At 31.2% G+C, this 21418-nt stretch overlaps 1 protein-coding gene across 1 annotated transcript; it reads right to left on the reverse strand.

The window, feature by feature from the left end:
• Window positions 1-1649: 1649 nt before the first annotated feature.
• On the reverse strand, window positions 1650-20754 carry LOC143077010 (endoplasmic reticulum chaperone BiP-like). Its single transcript, XM_076252900.1, has 7 exons — window positions 20720-20754; window positions 13408-13520; window positions 11881-12360; window positions 9867-10254; window positions 8806-8952; window positions 6429-6789; window positions 1650-1693 (listed from the first exon to the last, which is right to left on the reverse strand). Exons 2-7 carry the CDS (start codon window positions 13518-13520, stop codon window positions 1650-1652), a joined length of 1533 nt encoding a protein of 510 aa, XP_076109015.1. The 5' UTR covers window positions 20720-20754.
• Window positions 20755-21418: the final 664 nt, after the last annotated feature.

Here is a 21418-nt window from a genome sequence, read left to right on the forward strand (position 1 = left end):
AGCAATGCATGGGCTCTCTATTATATATCATCATTTGGTTTGTATTTGAGACCAGATGCCATATTATTGTCCATCGAAATGATCTCCATAGACTGAAGACATTCGTATATATATATAACCAAATATAAACATAAACAATAATACAAAAAAATGACGAGAACGTAGCATGATCGTATTTTATATAAAATCGAGAATGGAAATGGGGAATGTGTCAACAAGACAACAGCCCGACTGAAGAACAGGTATCAGCTGAAGACCACCAATACGTCTTCAACACTGCGAGAAAATCCCACACCCGGACACAAAATCTTGTACTGGTTCGGTGATAATTGACGATACTAAACTCAAAAAGTTATCAGATGTATCAAATCGTATGTTTCACTCATTGAAAAGTGTTACTTGTTACGATATGTTAATATGCTTAATTATGTTGTGTATTATCTTTAAATTCTCATCTTTTCTACATGAAAGTCCCCTGTAATCTGCGGCGGTGGTGGTGGTGGTGGTGGTGGCGTCCGGATATGGCGGCATTTACCATGAATAGTGTCCTTCAATATTCTATCCGATTTTTTTTGTAATTTTTCTCTTATATTTTTACTCTTTATCCATCCTTCACTATTCTTTATATTTAAACACCTCATTATTCTTCAATTTACATTTTGCCCTTTTCATCTCTTAGTTACTATTCTTTATTGTTAAGTCCATTTCTCTGTAGACACCTACATGTACCACACTATCTAGTTTAATTATAGATTTTAATGCATAATTAATATTAAAACCGCAAACTGAAACCCTGACATCAGACCTTACATAAACTAACATATGTTTTAACAATTACATGTACATGATGACACATTAAATTGTTTTATGAAAAATTAATATCATATGAATGGTACAAATATAACTTGCTTCTAATTTTCGTAATGATTACAACCCATTAAAAATTGTATAGGTAAAAGCGCAAATGTCCTGTCAATTTCATACAGGTGCATTAAATTTTGAAGCTCATATGTCCATAGTTTTTGCAGCCGCATGCCTAACTTTCGAGTTACAGATAAAAAAAAAAAAAAAACAAGCGCACACGTCCTGTGTCAATATTCTTCATACAATCCGTTTGATATTATGAATAAAAAGACAAAATGGGTGAATTTCAATAAAAAAAAGCCATCCCTCAAATGCATTCTATCGTATGTTTAACGTAGCAGATCCATTTTTGTAAATTGGTACCAATTAATGTAATTAAATGCAAATGAATATAAACTACAATGCTACCACAAAAACAGCTTATTTATTATAATACACTACCACTAATACAATGACAAATTGTTCAGTCTGAACTTTTGAATACTTCTGTATACCGACCTATCCTCCTATCAAATTGCGGGTAATTGTAATAGTTCAACAGCTATTATATACTAAATGGGTATACTATTGATTTTGATTGCAGTGCAAATATTAAACTAGCGTATTGAATTGAAATTTAACAAAATTGAAATCTGTTTCGTTGAATCATTAATAAAAATAAAATAAAAAAAATAACAATTTTCAGCAGCCAATTTGGTTCAGTTTGTTAAAAAGTTAATAAGTTAAGAAACATCATTGATGAATCGTTCATGAGCAAACAAAAAAAATTGGACCTCATGGGAAGTTCAATTATACCCATAAGCTTGAGATGATTTACGTATGTATTCAGCTATTAAAAAGTAAACATTAAAAGTGAATCAAGGATGAACCATTTGGTTGACTGATTCGATCCACTCAAAATATCATTCTCATAATGATAATCATATTTTAACCTATAATATGAAACCAAACACCCCCGGAAAATTACATGTAGACTAAGTCATGTTTTATGTGGATAAAATGACTGTCGGCAGCTTTAATGTCATCTCGATGGCTATGCAATTAAATAACGTCTAGAAAAAAATACACACGTGATGAAGATACCTATAAACGAGTTTTTGCATGGCTAATTGTTTATTATATATATATATACTTTTTGTAATTTAGATTTAGTATGTTATAAATCAAATAGGATAATTTGATCATATTAAATGAAATCAAAATAAGAATTCGACAGCTAATAACCCTTTAATCTACAGCAATGTAAGAGCACACATGCTTTCATTTTTTCTTTCGTTTATGAGCTAATCTTTAAATCGCTTTGTGCATGTCAGGTGAGTACCCTTATAGTTTCTGTACAGAGGTAAATCGGAATGGAATTTGCTTTCATCGGAATGGAATTTGATTTCATCGGAATACTTTAAATTTAGTCGATATTCATATAAAAATAAGGTGTGATAAGATTACTAATGAAACAACTATACTTATAGATTATCGCTGATCATCTCAACGACACTGATTTTCTCGCTTGAGCCGGGACGGCGAAAGCGAGAAAGGCAATCGAGTTGAGATGACCAATGATAATCTGTTTCTCGCTATTTCACCTATAACGACGTTGTCAATTGCATGTCAATTTCGTTAGCAACGCCACGTGCCTGCTTAGTCTCAAGCGAGTAGCATGATATGAAAAATATCACAAAAAAAAGATCAAAAGGAAAAATGCACAAAATACTAGCGATAAACCAGAGTACAAAGGAAAACATAATAATTATAGGTCACATTACGACCTTTGTTTGTCTTGTTGGTGTTTTAATTTTAGTTCATTTATATGTTTTGGCGTCCATTTTCACTAAACTAGTACAAAGTAGTGTAAGGGGTCAACTGAAGACCATTTTTTGGTGTGGGATTTTCTTGCTGTATTGACGATACAACAGTGGCCATGACTTCGGCGGTTGTCTGCTGTTTGGTCGGGGTGTGATCTCTTTGACACATTCCCCATTTCCATTCTCAATTTAATGATAGAAACACTCCGGTTTGAGTTTTGAACATTGTTAAAGGCCATGCGATATACTGTAAATGTTGGTCTTGTCTATTAAATGTCGAAAGATATTTTTATATTTGTAAATAATGACACGTCTTCTTATTCTAATTGACTAGTACATGATTGAAGAATTGTAAAAATATCACTACAATGACAAACTTTTTTTTATTATTATTTTGTTTTTGCTTTCTAATTTAAATACAGATTGATATAAAGTTCCAGAAAATTTATTTTTTTATTGAAATAACACAATGTCACCACTTCAAAGAGCAGGAGTCAGGAACTTGATATACAGCAAATGTAACGTAGATGCTAAGGCTTTTCTTCCTCATGAGTATACTACCTTAGCTATATTAGGTAAAACCTGTATGCATTTTTGGTTATATGCTCTTCAACTTCGTACAATATATTAATACATTTTTTACTTTTTTGATTCGAGCGTCACTCATGAGTCAAACAACATTATATCATTTCAATAGTTAATGACACACAATATACCACACACATTAATAGTAGTTGAATGAATGAATTTAATTTCTTATAAACTACAAATTATATAGTTACAGGGAATATATAAACAATTACATTAAATATTGAAGCACATGTGAACAATGCAAACATAAACATTAAATTACAAACTAACCAGGAGGAGTGACCCTCACATTTATAATTTTTATAAATCTACAAAGTTTCTCAAGAACAATATAATTATTAGAGCTCATCAATTGTTGATATTTATAAATATTTGGACGAAGAGTACAATAGTATGGTAACAACCTCTTTCTTTCTTGATTTAGAGCATTACATGACATAACATAATGATAGTCATCACCAACGTCTCTTGATTCGCAAAGGTGGCACAACCTATCATTTCTTGATATGTTATTCCACCTTCTCGTCTCGATAGGTAATCGATGACTTCCACATCTAAATTTATACAATAAAAATTGATTATATATTGACAATTTGGAAAAATAGCTTTCTAATTTAATATCAGTTTTAAAAATTCTATGACATAAGCATTTAGGAGTAGTGATAATTTCGCTTAGGCAATTCTGCAAAAACTGGTCTTGAAGTTTCAACTCAATACTTTTAATAAGTAATAATAACCCATTTATCTAACATTTGGTTCAACCAGATATTTGACATTCCACAGGTATCAAAAACATTTTTTACAAATGATATCCATTTACAGTTAAGACCATAGTTATGAAAATTAATATACATTATAGTTAATATAAAAGACATGAAATTTTACTTTCTTTACCACATAGTTATCTACATAAGAAACTAACCATACACACTTTGGCATTAACAATTACAGGATATCTACCCAATTCCGCATAAACAATACAGATAGGTGTACTCTGTTTTAAATGTAGAACAAGCTTACAACATTTTAAATGTACACGTTCTATCAAATCAAAATTTTCAAATCCCCAAATTTCCGAACCATAAAGAAGAATAGGTAAAACTATCTTATCAAACATGTCCAACTGACATTCTATAGTCAAACTGTTTTGTCTACACTTTTTTAAAATACCATACATTGCTTTTGTAGCTTGTTCACAAATATATTTTCGGGTCTTTAAAAAAGAACCACTTCTAGCAAAAAATATACCGAGGTATTTATTCTCAGTTACAATTTCTGATTCTCTATTCTGTATAACAAATCTAATATTTTTGGGTTGTCTCCCTTTGGAGAATATAGTTAATATCTATATATTTTGGATAAAAATCCTAATATCAAATATGATATGATGAATACCCGCTAGAGACGTTTCGAATTAGATAATTTAAAGTAAACATATAATAGTTATTGCATATATTTTCATATTTTAAGCATGCATACTGTTTGCGCAGTAGTAGTTTGAAAATTATTTAAATGTAATAAAACAATGTCAACAAATACTTGAGGTAAAAGATAAGCGTAGACGATGTTATCCGTGTAGTCCAGTTATATTTTGTCTTTGCTCTCAACTGTTCTACATTTGGCTTACCAAATATTTGACCACAAGCATACTTGCTGGAGTGTTGGAGCTCATATTAGCTTTACACGTGTATCATTTGTTTGTTTACATAATACATGTATATGTGTATATTTAAGTCTATTGCTTTCATGCTTTAAATGACAAACAACAATCATCACATGATATCCGTAGCCCTAACACAAAATAAGAAAAAAAAATGATAATGAACAGCCTTTTAATGATGAAAAGACTAAAGTGAAAAACGCGTGTGAAATATCAGGATTATTATTTAACCCTTAAATAAAAAGAACCCTGATTAAGAAATAATTCTTTCATGCCATGCTCTATGCTCATTTTAACATGGGTAGGCATTATATTTGTAAATTCCTATTAGAATCGAAATAATTCTATCATGCCATGCTCTATGCTCATTTTAACATGGGTAGGCATTATATTTGTAAACATTAACTATCATGCCATGCTCTATGCTCATTTTAACATGGGTAGGCATTATATTTGTAAACATTAAATGTTTACAAATATAATGCCTACCCATGTTAAAATGAGCATAGATCATGGCAAATGTTTACAAATATAATGCCTACCCATGTTAAAATGAGCATAGAGCATGGCATGATAGAATTATTTCGATTCTAATAGGAATATTTTGAACTTTTGTACTTCGAAGCGGACCTATAGACAGTATAGTAGACGCTCGAAATGTCGCCATTTGATTTAATGAACAAAAACGTTATAGAAAAATCAACAGTTTATATCAATAAAAAAAGAACAGAAACATTTAAACTTACTTTTAGAATGTTTTTATTTAATTTCCTAGCGAGCAACACCAACAAAAATGTCCATTTTGATCTCCGACGTTGTTCAAAATTCATCTAACGTTGCAATTTCAATTGTGACGTCAATCACGTGCAGCCCATGTTCTATTCGAATTAGAACATGGCTTTGTACCCAAAACTAAAGAAGAACGTCATATTAGAATCTTCTTTATGTCATCAAATGTGTTGTCAATTCATCAATTGTTTCTTTTACGAAGTCGTAAAAACGATTTTTCTGGTAAAGCAGATCTGCCCAAGTTGCATCTTGATTTTTTTCCAGCCAATCCATATTTATTTGTATAATATATCGCAAAGTGTAAACGTGTTTCTCAAGTTCTTCCCTTATATCAATATTTTCTAAATTGATGTTACTGCTTGGAGTAATGATTCTTGAAGCACTTATGTTTCTTATATTCTGTATACGTTTTTTCAAATCTAACAGTTGTTGTAGTATTTCTGTAGTAGCAGCTGAAGACGACATATCATCTAACCAATCTGTTTTCTCTTGAACAATATAATGGCATGTATAAATAACTCTTTCTAATTCGTCAATAATGTTTAATTTCTCTTTGCGTTTCTTTTCGTTTTCTACATAGGGTCTAATTCTTTTTCTCATCTGTGATACTTCAGATGAAGATAACTTATTGAAACCATCCTTGAAAACAATACTTTGCGATAAATCTTGCATCGACCAACGTTGTTGAAGAATTAGGTCAACTGCTGTGACGGTAAGTGTACCATCAACATCAATTTCGAATGTCACTTCGATTTGAGGTCCTCCTTTAGGAAGAATTGGTATTTCGGACAATACAAACTTCCCCATGAACTCGTTGTCTTTAGTAAGTGAGTTTTCGCCTCTATATACTTTAATTTCTACATTTGGTTGGTTGTCTTTTGCAGTTGTGGCTATATGACTTTTACGGTATGGTATAGGTGTGTTACGCTTAATGATTGCAGTCATTTTCCCACCTGCAGCCTCGAAACCAAGCGTCATAGGATAGATGTCATGCAACAAAATGTCATCGGTACCATTATCCCTTCTCAATATTCCGGCTTGGACTGCTGCCCCATATACTACTGCTTCATCAGAACGAGGTGACTAAAAGACAAAATACCCCAGTGACTATTGTATTAAATTAATATGTTACTAGAACACACCCGCGAAATCGCGGGCATATACAGCTTGGGAACTGTTGTAGGATGATCTTTTGTAAAAGATATTATGTATGGAGAATTTCACAAAAGGTATCAAAAGCTCCATCCCTGAAGTCCGATATTTGTTTCCTTTCTGTTAAATCCAATTATTTTCGTGTTTCTGGCCTCAGACCACAATTATTCTTCTCCTTTGCTACAATGCTTCTTTTGGTAAAAGTCAAATCAAATTAAAAACTTGCAGCATTTCAAACATGAAATAAATGTTACTGCTAATATATAGACCATTATTAGTCTAGTAAAATATGCTTCTAGAACAACCCATCGGTGCTTTTTCTTTTAAGAGCCTTATTAACATGCCAATGGTAGGATATGAATCTTGTATAAATGACTAAGACCGACTAAGGCTAATTTGAGGGGTGGTCGGAGGGGTCCTGATCCCGAAATCCCGGGCTTAAAACAATGAAATCCCGAGATGCAGAATTGAAAGAAATTCATGTCCCGAAATCCCGAAACATATTCCTTGATCCCGTAAGGATCAATCCCCAAATCCCGAGCGTAAAAACACCAAATCCCGACGCCTCGAAAAAGGTCCTGTCCCCCTCTAATCTGTACCTTACTTTCATTTTTGCCAAATCACTTTTTTCCCTTTCAACAATTAATTTGTATGCCCCTTTTATGGGCATTATGTTTCTAGTCTGTGCATCCGTTCGTTCGTTTGTTCGGTCGTCCATCCGTCCATCTCTCCCGCTTCAGGTTAAAGTTTTTGGTCGAGGTCGACTTTCTATACTAACATAGAAAGTCCCTGACAGAATACAGAGAGTCTCTATATATTAAAGTATTACAATCGTAGTTTACATGTAGATAAACGCGACAAATAATTGTCCTCTCTAAGGAGGTATAATAGTTGTGGTTCTTGCGATCTAAACACCATGATATAGAGAACGCTCTGAATGGCTTATTTATTTTTCATTTTTGTTATCTATCATAAGATTGGTTGTACTTGTGTCACATGGGCTTATTTTAATATATATGCAACTGGTATGACCCCTTAAATAGTAAACATTTCAAAGAAAACAGCAGACAGAATACCGAGAGTCTCTATATATTAAAGTAATATAATCGTACTTTACATGTAGATTAACGCGAAAAATAATTGTCCTTTATAAGGAGGTATAATAGTTGTGGCTCTTGCGACCTAAACACCATGATATGGAGAACGCTCTAATTGGCTTATTTATTTTTCATTTTTGTAATCTATGATACGATTGGTTGTTTTTGTGCATGTTTCAAACCGGAAGTCTTATCCATGACTAAAATTTAGTCTGAGGAAGGAATCATATCCGGACTCCTTTTTTGTCGTTTTTCTCCCAAAATAACTCAATCTGAATAATCATAAGAATGGATGACAAATGCGACTATGCATGTAACCTATATGAAACAGAGGCATGATGATTGATTTATTGTGGAAGGAAGAGAAGCGACACACAAAATGAGGTCTTCTCGTTTAATAGTATAGATATCAAATACTTATTATGCAACTTCTCGAGATAAAATACAATATTCATGGTTTTTTTTTGTCACTCAAATCATATCATGAGGTAAAAACAAATATCCAAATACCAACAAAGGCGTAACCCAAAGCCGATAAAAACGCAAGGGAGCTCACGTCAATAGATATAAACAATTTCCCAATTATATATTTTATTTTTGCAAATTGGCTTAAGCGTTTTTGAGTTAATGTCCGGCATGTTGACAATGACCGGATGGACGAACAGACGGACGTACCGATGGTCGGACAACGGTATACCACAGTACGACCATAGTACATATCGAAGTACAATGCAGATGCAACAGGAGATTTATTCGAACTACATTTTTTTTGTTACCACTTTGTTGCCTCAATTAAAAAAAAATTGAAAACTAAGGGCAAGTCAGATATACAAATAATTTTACATCTTACCTTTCTAAAATATTTTGACATTAAATCTTTTATGGTTCCCATTTTCGATGAGCCTCCAACTAATAATATGTCAGTTATATCATGTGTGTCTGTTTTCGCATATATCATTGCTTTATTAACCAATGACATGATTGCCGAAAACAAATCCTGTAACATAAATAAAGAACTATTAATACAACATATACACAGTAAGACATTCAAGTAAATCTCTATAACAAAATTAATGAAAAGCTATTAAAAAAATGAAGACCGGAAAAACAAAAAGGGGTCACAAGTGTAGCATTAGCTGGCCGCGAAAACACCGCTATACATGAATGAAATACATTCCTAAACCTATTGCTATCAATTATTATTCGTCATTTCATTAGCTACATGTATTAGTTACTTGGTTGGTTATACCTTTAAAGACTGAAGACTATCAGTCCAAGCGAAGAGGTGTCGACTCAGTGTTTATTATAACATTAACGATACCAATATAACTTCCCACGATCCGTATTGACTGCTGAACCCTATTTTTGACATTTTTACCTTTTATATTTGTTTGTTTTGTTCACATCGTTGTCCATATAATGAAATTTTATTCGACTGTCATACAAATGAGAAGTCTAGCTAGCTATAAAACCAGGTTTAATACACCATTTTCTATGTAAGAAAATGCCTGCATCAAGTCAGACATACGACAGTTTTTGTCCATTCTTTTGGTGTGATTTGGCTTTTGATTTTGCCCTTTTATTAGTGACTTTCCGTTTAGAATTTTTCCCAAAGTTCTTTTTTTTTTTTGTGATATGACTTTTTTCTATCAAAAATATAATATCTTTTCAGTGATGCTCGAAGCCAAGAAACAACGATTTAAAATGAGTTCGTACATTTGTTCCTTTGTCCTTCAAACTCACTTCTGTGCCTGCAACTTATCTTGAACCAGTTAATAGAATTCTTTGAACTTGTCAAAGAGTCTTACTGAAATGATGCAATAATAAATAAGATCAATCTTTCACTCAACTTTCTTTGCATTTATAAATAGAGAATATTTTCATGCATGGATAAATTCTAAGGCAACTTACTTTGCAAAGATGCTTAAAATGCTCTCTTGTCAACTTCCACGAAAAATCTTCACCTGGATAAATCGAATTGATTTCAATCATGGTTTCTTTTACTGAGGATAACGCTCTTTTGGCTCTTTCGATTTCTCGCCGTACTTTCATATCAGCTTTCTGGTAAGGAAATATTTTCCCAGTTCGTCTTATATATTGATTAACCAATTGAGAATAAACTCTCTCATTAAAGTTCTCTCCTCCCAAACTGGTGTTTCCAACTGTTGCAATGGCTTTGTAAAATCCTTCATACTGTTGTATAATTGAGGCATCAACTGTTCCTCCACCAAGATCTAAAACGAAAATCACATTGTCTTCCTCTGTGCTGTGGATGCGGGCAGCCATCGCTGCTGCAGTTCTATAATACAGAATGTATGGTTATCTGTAGAAAAAACACTTTTTTTTTCTTTTACAAACGTATAGATATCAAAGCATGAATTCATTGAAAATAAATGTGTTTCGAGAAGGTCGAGAAACAAAACCATCACGATCATGGTCAAGAGAAAAAAAACGAAAACGGAGAAAAGTTGAGCAGCACTAAAAAAACAAACAAAAAATCCAAATATTAGGAAACACGAACAAATAAACAAAAACTTGGTGCACTCAGGTACACTTGCAATATGATGTATATTAAACCACATCGATTTATATTTTATAATTCCTTAATATAGTGATGACACATTTTAAGTCAAAACCTCTGTCCATTCCTAACGTGCAAAATCCTTAATTTGAGTATTTATTAACCGTAAAATTAGTTTTGTCCAAGTTATTGCAAATTGAATTGAACCAGATGTACAATCAACTTGATAATGTCTCATCTTTGACGCTCTTAGAGTTTAAAATAAAAAATACACATGCAATTTGTCAATAATCCCCACCCCCGACAAATTACAGACAGATTGTGGACATATCAAGATTTGAAAGAAGAAAGGAACAGTTCAACTACACATTTTTTAAGAAATAATTAAGGAAACAGATTACAAAATCATATCATACAATATGAAATATGAGAGTTATCGACAGTTTACGGTAATTTTATAATATGATATGAGCATATTAAGGTATCGATGGGAAAATGTGTTTGGATCCGATGCAGTGGTATATGTATCTAGATGTATAGAGATATCGATGTGTTGTTTGCTAAATATAACTAGAACGAGAAAATCTTATGTTGAGTTATTCAATGATTGTTCCAGATTGGGTGATTTATCTTTATCGAGAATATCACAAACGTTATGTAAGATATAAAATTCAAATCTTATACATTGTTATAGGCATAAAAGGTTAAATAGAATAAAATTGAGAAAGGAAATAGAATTTGAATAGAAGAATTAATATCGTCTTTTATACTATTCCGTAGGGTTAATTATCCTTAAGGATGTTTTCTTGTCATGTTTTGGAATTTTTGTCAGATTTTCGAAATCCTTTGGTTTTATCCATTTGAATGCCTTAAAAAAATTTCCCATGAACCCCCTCTTTTCTTTCTATAAATATTTTACATGTATAATGATAAGCCGTCTGTTAAAGTATTATAAAATTTTATTTATTTTTTAATAGTTTTTTTTAGATCTTTAACTGGTCAATGATAAAGTTATGCAATATCAAGAGAAAACATCCTGAAGGATAATTAAGCCTACGGAATAGTATAAAAGACGGTATTAATTCTTCTATTCAAATATATATATTTTTTTGCTTTTTTATTCCTCAATTTATCCCCTATCAATATATACTAGTGTTGTGGAAAGTTATTTATTTCGAAACTGAGCAGCGAACTTCTTTAAAACAATCTTGGTGAAAGAAACGAAAACGAAATATGCTAATTCTAAATTCCGGAAAAATACGAGAGGTTTTATGATCGAAATAGATTCAGAGGGTCTTAGAATATGCATGTAACATACTGTTTAAACAAAGTTTATAATTCAACATGGTTAAAACTAGAAATTTATAGCTAACCTTAATAAAAAAAAAACAGCATAAAACTTACGGTTCACTGATGAGTCTTAGAACATTCAATTCAGCAATAGCACTAGCATCCTTAACGGCTTGTCTTTGTTGATCATTGAAATATGCTGGTACAGTTATTACAGCGTCTTTGATGGTACCATGTAAGTATTTTTCTGCTAATTGCTTCATTTGAACAAGAAACATCGCACTTATTTCCTCCGGAGAAAATTGTATTGTTTTGTTACGCAGATTTACTTGAACATATGGTTTGTTATTTACATTAACAAGATCATATGGAACTGATGCCAATAGGTTTTGAACAAAATTGTCATTCCAAGTTCTACCTAATAATCTTTTTATATTATAAATTTTGTTTTTAGAATTATGGCCAGTTTTCAGGTTGGCAAGTTCTCCTATTATACAGTCACCTGTTTCAGTGAATAGTACATATGTTGGAGTCATTCTATTTCCATACTCATTTGGTATTATTTCAACTGTGCCATAGCGAAAAATTCCGACGCTGAAATTAAAAACATATTTCTTTCTTGATGATTAAACTAAACTTTTAGATGATTATCAACCCCAATTATGTTCAAATACTATTTATGAAAATCGCCAATGCATCTTTATCACTTAGATTAAATATCATTTTGCTGTAACAGCAATAATACATCATAGGACAATTCTTTGTATTGGCGAATTGAGTTTTGCTTTTATATTAAAACCACATTGTCGCTAGCAGAGATGAAACTGCCACTGTTCGGGACAGTAACATTTACCTCTAGCTTTGATAGTGTTCGTGTGGGATATTGTTATCAATGTAGTGTTGTGGACTATTTATTGTTATTTCGTCGACTCTTTTTTTGGCTATGTTTCTGTCTATTTTTCTTTAACTTATGGTTAATGATTACTAGATCCTCAATGTTCTTCAACTTCGTACACTATTAAACACTTTTAAAGTTTTAAATTTTACTGGTAATACATATGTTTACTGCACGCGCATCTGACAAGTTTGGTATGTATGCTAATTTTTCTTCTTTCTTTGCCAATAATTTGTAAGATCTTAATAAGGAAACGTGAGCTCTAAAGTATTTAGTGTGAAAAATCTATGATTACAACTAGAAAAAGTAATGTGATTACGTGGCGTTGAATAAGTAAACCACTAAATTGATTTTATTAAATATGGAATTTTTATCATGTCGAGTTTTCAATTGTCAACACGACATAATTTTGTCCTTAAGGAATGCCTGTAACATTTTTTCTGTCTATTCAAAATAACATAAAAAATGTGGTGCACACTGAATAACGCCCGTTGATGACGTCACAGTCAAATGACTAAAGTATGTCTATGAGCTGATAGACAAAACACTGTCAGCCAATCAGAAGACGCGTTACATCCAAAATTAATTATTTATACATAATATTATCAACATGCACTATTATATTTCTTCGTAAACTTTGAATAAAATATCATAAATCTTAAATGAGCATGGCTTAACAGGAAAACAATAACCTCGAAAAAAGGACAGTCAACTGAAATTGAATATCTAAAGTATATGATATTTACCTTACAAAAGAAGTTCCAAAGTCAATTCCAATCACCTCATTTGACTCCACATAACTAGTTTTCGAAGTAGATAAACCTATTATGCTCAATGAAATTATCAATTCAATTTTCATCTGTAAAGATAAAAAGTGGGGTTTACAATTTATATAAAATAATAAATTCCTTAATTTTATAAAACATGCGTGTTATCATGGTTAAAGTGAATTGATATAATTATTTTATTTAAAGAATGACTGTAAAATTTTTCCTGTCTATGAAGAAATAAGATAAAAAAAAAAATTGGGGCACACTGAATAACGCGCGTAGCGGGTTATTTAACAGTGTACACCACATTTTTTATGTCATTTTGTTTCACTCCGTAACATAGTTTCTCTTTTAGATTCATTTGGTCAGATACATTTTGTCAACAGTAGAACATCATTGAGGTGCCCATTGTAGAAACACTAAATACGATAGATCGAACTATGAAAAAAAGTTAAACACAAAATTACGGAGCTCCTTGGAAAATTAAAACGGAAAGTCCCTCATCAAATGACAAAATCAAATTCTCAAACACATCAATCGAGTCGATAAATAAAGGCAACAGTAGTATACCGCTGTTCGAAATTCATTAATCCATTGACAAAAAACAAATTCGGGTTAGAAACTAAAACCAAGGGAAACACATCAAATATAAAAGGAGAACTACGACACAACAGAAACACAACATTTAAATGTAATACACACAGAAACGAACAATAAATATAACAATGGCCATTTTCCTGACTTGGTACAGGATATTTCAAATAAACAATGGTGAGTTAAATCTGGTTTTGTGGCATGCAAAATCTCCCGCTTTTATGGCAATATTAGATTTAACATTAAAATGACAACATTACATGACTGGACTACAATACAAATAACTGGGAGACCATATAAAACAAAGAAACACGCAAGTAATAGCTTACAAAAGGTGCCAGATATAAAATTTAATACATAAAGGCATCAGTAGTATACCGCTGTTCAAAGCTCGTAAATCGATGGACAAAACACAAAATCGGGTAACAAACTAAAACTGAGGAAACGCATTAAATATAAGAGGAGAACAACGACACAACATACAGAAACGGACTAAGCATTAGACAACATCCGACGAGAATAACAATGTAACACACATAGAAACGAACTATAATATAACAATGGCCATTTTCCTGACTTGGTACAGGACATTTTTAAAGATAAAAATGGTGGGTTGAACCTGGTTTTGTGTCATGCCAAACCTCACTCTTTAATGACACTGTTAAATATAACATTAAAATAACAACATAATATTATAGGACTACAAAACAAATAAATAGGAGAACATATTAATACGCCAGACGCGGGTTTCGTCCACACAAGACTAACCAGTGACGCTCAGATGAAAAAAGTTCGACAGCCAAAACAAGTACAAAGTTGAAGAGCATTGAGGACCAAAAGTTCCTAACAGTTGTGCTTAATACGGCTAGGGTTTTTTGCCTGGAATAAGAACATCCTTAAGTTATTATTTAGAATAGTACATACTTTTGCAAACAATATTTTTTTATAAAATGGCTATATAATAGAAATACAAAACCGAAATGGTAACTTACTACTGAATAAAAACGGATACATAAAACAACCCAAACCAGCACATATAAAATTCACATTTGAATTTCAAAAAATATTCCCAAAAAAATGACAGAATATTCCTTATTTGGTACAAACATTTTCTTAAGTAGAAAATGATGGATTAAACCTAGTTTTATAGCTATCTAAATATTTCACTTTTATAACAGTAGCATCAAATTCCATTATATTGACAACGATGTGTAAATAAAACAAACATACATAATCTATAAAAGCATACAAATATGTAACAAAGAACTTTCCGTTTTCATTTTTCTCGGAGTTCAGTACTTTTCTGATTTTTTTAAAGGATACACAAACCGTCATCAGTAAGTCTTGAAGGCTTTTGGCCCTTAGATCCCAATAAAAGTGGATACAAAAAGACAAAATCTTTTGTCATTTGAAAATGTAAATTATATAAGATGTTGGTTTCTATCTGCAATGTGCCAAACGAGATTGAATATCAGTTTAAAAAATGGATAGCCATTACTGTTTTATAGTGTAAATATTTAATGTGTTTTGTTGCTTTGTCCTTAAGTCTGTCGAGTCTTCCTTTATGTGGTGTGTAAGTGATTTTATTTCGTGACACTGCATCTCTGTGCTATGTCAAATTAGTTATTTGTTTTGTCAAACAAGTCAATAATATGATATTGATAGTCTTTCGTATGTGCAATCACTACAAATGTCCAAAGTCTGAAAAGACCATTTTTTGTTTCAATTTGTATCAACAATTACTCGAAAATCTCCAAAAGTATGACTTGTGTCTTTATATTTCTACAATTTCTTATTTACATTAAATTTGTATGAAATTTACTGACAAAATCTCGATATATTGAATATTGTCTTAAAATTTCTTGACAATTCCGGACATTCGAATGCTGTATTAAAATATCTCCACATGTTCCCGACATATTTTTTTCTCAGTATGGCTTGACATGTTCTGAAAATTTGAATTGTGTCTTTAATTTACTTGACAATTCTGAGTTTTTCATATTATGACCAATACACATGACATACTTATCTTTATTTCTCTTTAATGAATAAACCGTTATTTCAAGTTACACTTTTTCAACAAAAACAAACGTTAGGCATGTAAATATTCTTATAATTAAAAATGTAGATACTTAAAGATATTTTCATAAATACGACTATGGGTATGAAATTTAAAATATTTTAATCAAATACAAATGTGAATTAGTTGATATAAACCAATCTAAATGTGGGTTTGTAAATAATTAGAAATATTGATTTATAAATTTTATAAATAATTGCTAAATGATTGCAATAAAAATCGATCATACTGTAGACATAGGGGGAAGGTTGAGATCTAAAAAACAAGTTTAACCCGACCGAATTATTGAGGCTGTCCCGAGCCTTGGGCCTTTGTTAGTCTTGTGTAAGTTTCAATCTTAGTTTATTGTAAATATTTCGGGGTTAAGTATGAGGTCCATTATCACTGAACTAGTATACATTTTTGTTTAGGGGCAGCTGACACACGCCTCTGGGCCATAAGTAGCTTTCGACTGTTGTCTGCTCTTTGGTCGGGTTTTTGTCTCTTTGACACATCCCCCAATTCCATTCTCAATTGTATAATTCATTTTTCGTGTATAATACTCAATATTAATGTTGTTATGTTTGTTATTTTTGTTATATATGTTATATTTGTTATTCTCATCGGATTTTGTCTAATGCTTAGTCTGTTTCTGTGTGTGTTACATTTTAATGTTGTGTCGTTGTTCTCTTATATTTAATGCGTTTCCCTCAGTTTTAGTTTGTTACCCCGATTTTGTTTTTTGTCCATAGATTTACGAGTTTTGAACAGCAATATACTACTGTTGCCTTGATTTGTAGATAAACAATGTTTACACTGTCAGGAATGTGTCTATACACAATTCAGGCGATATTTATACTGTTGAGATAGTGTCAAGACACCTTTAAGACAGTCAACAATGTGTTTAGATGTATTCAGAAAACTTTAAGACAGTCCAGAATGTCTCAAAACATATTCAGACATTATTGAAAATGTCAAGAATGTGTCAAGACATATTCAGACATCATTAAGAATGTCAAAAATATGTTAAGACTGATCGAGACAACTTTAAGACAGTCAAGAATTGGTGAAAACTAATCAAGACACTTATTAGATGATAATGAAAGTGCTAAGCACTGTTTAGACAATGTAAGTACTGTCAAGACATATGTTAAGAAAAATCAAGATCTTTATAAGACAAATTCAGACATTGTCAAGATTTTTTTCTTAAATATTTCAGACAAAGAAAGAAAGTCGAGTAATAATTCATGCATATTCAGACAACAATTGGTCTTTTCAGACTTTTGTAGTGAATATGCCTAACATTTGTTGTAAGTTCTATATATTCTGTGAATACCTCTAAACTTTATGAACAACCACGTGAACGTTCTTTCACATTGCCTCTATGGTGTGTCTATTCTTTTTAAAGTCAGTCAGTAAATAATTACGTCCTGTCTCAAATTGAATTGTTGGGTTCAGTTTCTAAACAATTTGTTTTGCGACATCTTAGCTCCATGCAAACCTTGTTATACTGTATTTTAATTATTTTATCATGTTTATGTTGTGTTTCTACATGTATATTTTCTGTGAAAAATATATATAATGGGATAGCTTATATACGTTTTGCCAAACAGTTGATACTATCTGTTTACATTCAAGATTATAAAATGCATATTCAATGACAAAAAAAATCTTTGATGAAGTGAAAATTATTACCTTTTAACATATATACACCACAATGAGGAGGATTGCGTTTATTCTATCTATACATGTGAATCCAAATCATATTGCAAATACATATTATTAAATTAAACATATCAGGGGAAATTTCCTTTCGTAATGATTATTTATAAATATTTGTTGATCATCAATAAATATTTATCAATTCATGATTCAATCTCATGTTTAATAGTTTTGATAAACTAAACGATGAATAATATCGTCTCGTGTTACATCACGCCTGAAATTAACAATTATAACACATTTTTATATTATATAATATAAGTTGTGAAAGAGAGGACCGAAAGATATTAGAGGGGCAGTCAAACTCACAGATCGAAAATGGACTGAAAACGCCATGGCTAACAAAGAAAAAACAAACAGACAAATAATAGTACACAAGACACAACATAGAAAACTAAAAACTAAGCAACACAGACCCCACCAAAAAATGATCTCAGGTGCTCCAGAAGGGTAAGTATATGCTCCATATGTGGCACCCGTCGTGTTGTTCGTGCGAATTGCGAATATTGTAGCCAGCATTTTTATTAAATCATTATATTAGAGAGTTGATACATATATTTATTCATTATTAATATAGTGCACTGAAAGAATAGTAAAACGGTGATTATTTTAATAAGATACGGCAAAAAATACTCCAATGGAAAATAAATTTAATTTTAGACTAGTTGTCAAAGAGAAGCATTGTGCACTTTTTAAAATTGGAGTTTTTGTTATTTAAAATTGGGAATCCACGAGGCAAAAAAAGTTTACCTGTTTTTCACAAGAAATCAGGGGTGGTGTTCTCGAAGCTATCTTAGGATTAGGACGTGTCCTAAGACTATCTTACGACAAGTCTTTGTCCTAAGTCGTGTTCTCGAAGCTCTCTTAACTTAGGATATATCACATTTTTCGTCCCAACTTTAGGACACCTAATTAGGTGTCTTAAGATCATCATATCTTCATCCTAACTTTTTGCATGCTTTTTTCTCAATTTTTTACGTGAAGATGAACATGAAATGAAACGCACCATCAGTTATTAACTCGTATACAGAAATTGTGCATGATTTTAAACTTTGAACTTCGTGTTTTACGATACGATGACACTACGAATTCAATATTCTCATTTCAAAACAAATTGTTTTCCAGTTTAAATCACGATCCTTTTTGATATTATTTTATAATTACATTTGAAATCATGCATTTAATTAAATACATGTTATTACAAAATTGCGTAAACAATTTTATCATATGGTTTCGTCTTAATAAATGTTTTGTCAAACAACTACTTTAACTATTTAGAATTTCACAAATAGGATATGTTTAGGACGTCTTAACATAAGATGTGTCTGAGATAGCTTCGAGACACAACTTAAGAGTGTCCTAAGTCGATCCTAAGTCCATCCTAAAATTGGTCTTATCTATGACTTAGGACGAATCTTAGGATACTTTCGAGAACACCACCCCAGATGTTTGATGTGTAACACCAGACGCAAGTTTCTTCTACAGAAGACGCATCATTGTCGTTCAAATCAAAACTTGTAAAAACAAAACAAAAGCGCAAAGTAAATGATTGAATATATATAGTGAAACGTAATATAAATTTAACCAAACGATCAGGACAATTCCAATACAAAAGTCCATAAAAGCTGACAAAACCAAACGCTCTAATTTATTTTAAACACGAGGACTTAAAACAAAAATCATACTCCTGACTGACAGTGATTTTCCGACATAAATGATGTGATAGTTTGATACAACTACCTCTTTTATGACAGTTGTATTTGGTAACACGTTTCAAAATTTTTTGTCCTCAATGCTCTTCAACTTTATACTTTATTTGTCCTCTTTTAACCCTTTTTTATTCGAGCGTCACCGATGCGTCTTTTGTAGACGAAATATGCGCCTGGCATCATCCTGGGAGGTGTTCTCGAAGCTATCTTAGGATAAGGAAATGTCACATATTTCGTCCTAACATTAGGTCAACTAATTAGGTGTCTTAAGATTATCATATCTTTATCCTAACTTAGTTCATTTTTTTTCTAATTTTTTTATGTGAAGATGAACATAAAATGAAACACACCATCAGTTATTAACTCGTATATAAATTGTGCATGATTTTAAGCTTTAAACATCGTATTTTACGATACGATGACACTACGAATTCAATATTCTCATTTAAAAAAAAATAGTTTTCCAGTTTAAATCACATTCCTTTTTATTAGCATTTCATATTTTCCATTGTAAGTCATGCATTTGATTAAATACAAGTATTTATAAAATTTCGTAAACAATTTTATTAATCGGTTTTATCTTTAATACATGTTTTATCAAACTATTACTTTGACTATTTAAAATTTCGCACATAGGATATGTTTAGGACGTCCTAACATAAGTTGCGTCTGAGATAGCTTCGAGACACAACTTAAGAGTGTCCTTAGACTCCTAAGTCTATCCTAAATTTGGTCTTATCTATGACTTAGGACGAATCTTAGGATACTTTCGAGAACACAACCCCAGGTATGGATGTTGACTTTATTGTGTGTTGCTCCCTAATATTGACAATATACTATAAAAACCCATGTAAAAAAACATCAAATAAACGACAATAGAAGTGTTCAAGCAGCCAAAATGATGTTAAATAAATATTAAAATTTGAAATCTAAATTACCATAACATTATATTAAACAAACACGCCAACAAAAACATTTTTGCCGATATACTTAATACCCTAGTACACTTTTAGTAAAACATGAAGACAAATACACTCTCCCAATTAGGTACAAATGAATAACCTTGTTTAATAAAACGATATAGATATATATTTTGTTCCAACCAACGTTATGACTATCATTTGAACTTTACAAATCAAATAAAAAAAATGTTAAGATAAAAAATATTTAAATTATTAAAAAACAATATCAAACAACAACTTACATTAAAAGTGAAAGTGTTACTTTTCAATATATGTACACCCGAATGAGTACTTCTGTATTGCGTTTATTCTATTTATAAATTTAGATCAAAAACATATTGCAAATATAAATTAAATTGGCCACGAAGGAATTTCCATTCATACTGTACCATATATATATATTTATATATTTAGTTTCCTAATTATCCATGATTATCAAAAGTATGTAAATCTTTTGGAGAAAAACGTAGTGAATTAAAAGAATTTAAAATCATTTTGTACTTTAAGTTTTTGTTATATATAATTATTTATAGATTCTCAGTTAATATTTTTAATTCATGATTTCCCTTCATGGGTTATCAATCATGATAAAAAAAAACGTTGATTAAAGTCGTGTCTTGTGAAATCACGCCTTATATAATATAAGTTGTGAATATTGCATCCAGCATTTGTTTTTAAATCAATATAGAGAAATGAGACATACAAATATCTACACAGATCTACACTCCTGATATAGTGCAGTGAAGGAATATTAAAACGGCAAATATCAAATATAAAAATACTCTAATAGAAATTAGATTACTTTAATTTCTAACTTTTTATCAAAAATTGTATTCCTGGTGCATGTTTTATTAAATTAAATGTTTTGTTAGCAAAACTTATTTAAAATGTGGAATCCATGAGGCATGTAATTCTGACCAATTATTCACATATCGTTGGCA

Source organism: Mytilus galloprovincialis, chromosome 5 (assembly GCF_965363235.1).
Source record: "Mytilus galloprovincialis chromosome 5, xbMytGall1.hap1.1, whole genome shotgun sequence".
In the NCBI taxonomy this organism is placed as follows: Eukaryota; Metazoa; Mollusca; class Bivalvia; order Mytilida; family Mytilidae; genus Mytilus; species Mytilus galloprovincialis.